The sequence below is a fragment of the Notothenia coriiceps genome, unplaced genomic scaffold, assembly GCF_000735185.1.
Source record: "Notothenia coriiceps isolate Sejong01 unplaced genomic scaffold, NC01 NC01_scaffold00011645, whole genome shotgun sequence".
NCBI classification, from domain to species: Eukaryota; Metazoa; Chordata; class Actinopteri; order Perciformes; family Nototheniidae; genus Notothenia; species Notothenia coriiceps.
In genome coordinates, this window is record NW_011344346.1 from 300,644 (window position 1) to 305,459 (window position 4,816).

The 4,816-nt window shown below is 42.4% G+C and overlaps 1 protein-coding gene across 1 annotated transcript in view; it reads left to right on the top strand.

The window, feature by feature from the left end:
- The first annotated feature begins 1,577 nt into the window (after window positions 1–1,577).
- The window catches only part of LOC104946952 (rho guanine nucleotide exchange factor 7), an 18,947-nt gene continuing 15,708 nt past the window's right edge, over window positions 1,578–4,816 (top strand). The window contains exons 1-4 of the mRNA XM_010772873.1: window positions 1,578–1,660; window positions 1,804–1,937; window positions 2,963–3,164; window positions 4,015–4,115. Coding sequence (XP_010771175.1) covers window positions 2,966–3,164; window positions 4,015–4,115 — 300 coding nt within the window. The 5' untranslated portion in view covers window positions 1,578–1,660; window positions 1,804–1,937; window positions 2,963–2,965. The remainder of the gene's footprint in view (window positions 1,661–1,803; window positions 1,938–2,962; window positions 3,165–4,014; window positions 4,116–4,816) is intronic.

Here is a 4,816-nt window from a genome sequence, read left to right on the forward strand (position 1 = left end):
GAAAGTACGGAAAGAGGACAGCCTAATGACAGCTTATGATAAAGTAGTATTTTAAGGGCAGCTGCAGTGTGTACTAAAAGTATACGATTTGGTACACTTGTGCCTGGATTACATTCACTTCAATGCTGAAGACACGTATCTTGCCCAAGGACACAATGAGATGTTGGCTGTTGGGATCCTGACCCACTGACCCTTCAGTTTATTAAAGGGCCCTTATATGCTCATTTTCAGTTCCACATTTGTATTTTGTAACTTTACTGGGACATGTCTCGATGCNCAGAGAAAGCACGGAAAGAGGACAGCCTAATGACAGCTTATGATAAAGTAGTATTTTAAGGGCAGCTGCAGTGTGTACTAAAAGTAAAAAGTATACGATTTGGTACACTTGTGCCTGGATTACATTCACTTCAATGCTGAAGACACGTATCTTGCCCAAGGACACAATGAGATGATCCTGACCCACTGAGCCTTCTATTAGTGTATCAGTTTATTAAAGGGCCCTTATATGCTCATTTTCAGTTCCATATTTGTATTTCGTAACTTTACTGGGACATGTCTCGATGCTTTAATGTTCAAAAAGCTCTTTATTTTCCTCATACTGCCTGTGCTGCAGCACCTCTTTTCACCCTCTGTCTGAAACCAGAGCCCAGTCTGCTCTGATTGGTTCGCTGGCCGACTGTTGTGATTGGTTTAGAGATGTCCTGCCCCTCAGCCTTTCACATACAATGTGTTGGAGAACTAGCCAAAAGAAGTGCAAGTGTTACATAGTGATGTCATCATATTAGAGAAGTAAAGAAAGGAGTCCAATGGATGTTTTTTAGACAGGGGGGGAGTGTGGGAGAGAAACTCCCCCTGGAGGGAACTTTAGGATTTTAACCTTTGCAGAACATTTACATGATGGCATGCACAAATATATAACCCACTACAGGAAAGGGAAAACTCTGAAAAAATTCCCGTCCGCCCTTGGGCCTTATTGTTGGGAAATATGACGTGAATATAAATACAGTTTATGAATTGTCAGTCGTATAAATTCATTGTTGGTTTTGGTGTTTTTTAGTATCTGGTACGAAGGGAACTCAGCGTCTCTCAGTGTCTTTGTAAATCACATAACTCAACCAGTATGTTAGAAAGCTGTAAATAGTGTCTGACTGTAGCTGCTGCAGATTTATCTGTTTGCTGAGCTGGTGTGTTTTGCCCACTACTAACTGTCAAGGATAACGAGAGTTATCGATTCACGGCTCAGTGCTGGCAGTGTGGCCGGGTGATGACACAGACCTACTGTGCTACAGTTAGCGATTAGCTTTAAAGGAAATGCTCTTGCTGGCTCCTGTTCCTTGAATCAGAATCAGATTGCCAAGTAGGTTACACAGCCAAGGAATATGCTTTGATTTATAAAGTGCTTACATTAACACAGTAAGAGGAATTAATTTGTCAGAAAAGGACTAAAAATAGAGCTTATCAGTGAACAAAATACTTTAATTGAAGTGGAGAGCTGTGCAGATGTTAGGTGGCATTGAAGATAAATGTTCTTAATATTTTTAGAGGGATAACATCTGTGTTTTCTCTGATCCCCAGCCGTTCGAGGCCAGCGACCTGCTGCTGGGACTGAACTTCTCAAAGGTGCTGACCAGTCTGGTTTCCCTGAATAAAGTCACTGCAGGTGAGTCAAAATAAGTGCCGTTATATGATGTGTGTGGGAGTTTTTATGAAAGACAGGCCAGAGTAGTGATGACGAGTGTGTGGGTGATTACTATAATACCAAGTCTGGTGTATTTCTATATATTCTGCCCTCTCTCTCTGCAGATATTGGCGTGGGCAGTGACTCGGTGTGCGCCCGGCACTCTTCAGCTCATCGCATCAAGTCGTTCGACTCGCTCTCCTCTCAGGCTTCACTGGCCCGATCCTCCAAGCTGCTGCAGAACCAGTTTCGCAGTCTGGTAAGCTCAACACTCACTTACGCCACAGTTAAGGAAACATCACCAATTGGTCATACAGTCTCTATATTATTTGTCAAACTACAGATAAACACGAATAACTAAATTAGTATCGTCAGTTTGGTTTCTGTCGTCTGCATCCTTGATAATAGCTGACATCGCTGTGCTGGGAAACATCTCACACATTTCCAGCGCAATATCTCACCATCTTGTTTTACCTGTTACCTTTAGTCTTATGGGCAATGCAGTCGTATTCAGTAAAAACATAGATTCAACGCTTCATTCATTTTCAATGTAATAATAATACATTTTATTTGGGGGGTGCCTTTCATAGCACCCAAGGACACCTTACAGGGCATAGGGGCAAAATAGGGAACAATTAAAACAGTGGATCTAGTGAAATATCAGCCGGGGTAAAACAAGACAAATACAACAGGATATGGACTACAGAAGGACACAAAAGGACATAAAAGGACACAGAAGGACACAGAAGGACACAAAAGGACACAAAAGGACACAGGGTACAGTTTATAAAGTAAATGCCAGTTTGAACAGGTGGGTTTTGAGTTGGGTTTTGAATGATGGAATCAGACTGTCGGATATGCAGTGGCAGGGAGTTCCTGAGTCTGGGAGCCGAGCAGCTGAAAGCTCGAGCACCCATGTTGCTGAGGCGAGAGCTTGGGACGGTGAGAAGTCCTAAGGATGAAGAGCGGAGGGTGCGGGGATGTAGGATGCAAAGGGCTGTAGACACTGAAATCCCCTTGAGAATAGTGCTTGATTTGATCTTGTACATATATAACCTGCAGGCCAAAACTGAATTCACAGTGGAATTATACTTGGAAGGATTTGTTTGCAATATGGGGAAATATTTAGGGAGGGATATAATGAGTTTGATGAGCAATGAGTGTTGCACCATTTTTTGTTTGTTGATGAATCAGATGACAACCGATGAATGTCGTTGTCACTGCTTTTTCCACTAACTTTGATGTTTATGCTGCTCACTTCCTTTTTCTGCCCTCGTTCTTCAGGACATGTCGGAAAACAGCGGACAGCAGCTGCTGGTGAAAGCGCGTTTCAGCTTTGCGCAGAACAATGAGGATGAGCTCTCCTTTAGTAAGGGTGACCTCATCAGCGTGATGCGTCAGGAGGACGGCGGCTGGTGGGAGGGGATGGTCAACGGCCGGTCGGGATGGTTTCCTAGCAACTATGTCCGTGAGGTCAAAGGCTCCGGTAGGTTTGAGGAACTTGGAGGGAGCTTTGGGATTTTAGCCTTTGCAGACCATTTACAAGGGAAAACCCCACAAGCATAATAGGGCCTCTTTAAAACAGCAGTGTGGTGACTCAGAATATTTTGTTTCAATATGCACTTCAATAATATTCACTTCAATATATGATTTAAACTAGATCTTCCTCCTCTGCATGTGTCTGAGAACGAGCACAGAGCAGCTTCGACGATTAAATCATTAAAAAAACAGACGCTGTTACAGTTTCCTCTGACAAAAACTGACAAACAGTCAAGCACAGTTTCCATCTGGCCTCCTGACAATAACACAGCCACACATCTGTTGCTTCTCCAGGCCCGCTGGGGTCTGTTGTTTTTTTTACTTGAAAAACAAGTCGATGTGGCATGTACCAAGCATGCTGCTCCTCTGACATCAGTTCATTTGCTTCACCTCTTATCTAAAGAGACAACAATAGGAATATGACTGAAAACAATATTACAGTTTTAAGTAGGACGTTTTTTTTACCATGTTTAGTCTCATCCTGTTACATTTCTATCAAGTTTTAGTTGAATAAAAGTCTAAACATTTTAGTCTCGTCTTTTGACAATGTACCCTCTTTCTGAGTAAGTACATTTTAGGCTCATCTTTTTTCGGCAACAATATTGCATATTGATATCTTCAATGTTGGTGCTATCTTTGAAAAACATTTAGTTCAAGATAGACCAACCAAAATACTGCCCACTGGTCAACAATTTATTTATAGATTGCTCAAGATTAGTGTCCATTGAATATTTGTATGTCTCATTCAAAATAATATAAGTTAGAAAAGTATCTAAATTCATGTGTTTTCTCTCTAGCTCCGGACAAACAAGACAAAGTGTCCCCAAAGTCTGGCACCATGAAGAGTCCTCCTAAAGGCTTCGACACCTCCGCCATCAGCAAGACGTACTATAACCTGGTGAGGACGCAACTCAACACTTATTTTAATAAGTCTTTTCCCATTGTTTTGCTTTTTTACATCCCTATCTCTCCTTTCTCCACTGACATCATGTTAACATGTAAGGATTTAAAGCTTAAAATTATGCTTTGTTTTTTTAGTAGTACCAGGATCAAATCTAGCTGGCCTCTTCAACTACAGCTCTCTTCAAGAAACTCACTGACATACTTTAAAACCTCTTAATGTTTAAAACGCTCTGTGACCACCAGTGGAAGTGGATCTGCAGCTGAGGGCAGGTGTGGTTTGCAGAACTGTCATCACAGTTGCATACGCAAAGTGAATTCACACACACACACACACACACACACACACACACACACACACACACACACACACACACACACACACACACACACACACACACACACACACACACACACACACACACACACACACACTACTACTACACTACTACTACTACTACACACACACACACACACACACACACACACACACACACACACACACACACACACACACACACACACACACACACACACACACTACACACACTACTACTACACACACACACACACACACACACACACACACACACACACACACACACACACACACACACACACACACACACACACACACACACACACACACACACACACACACACACACACACACACACACACACACACACACAGACACAC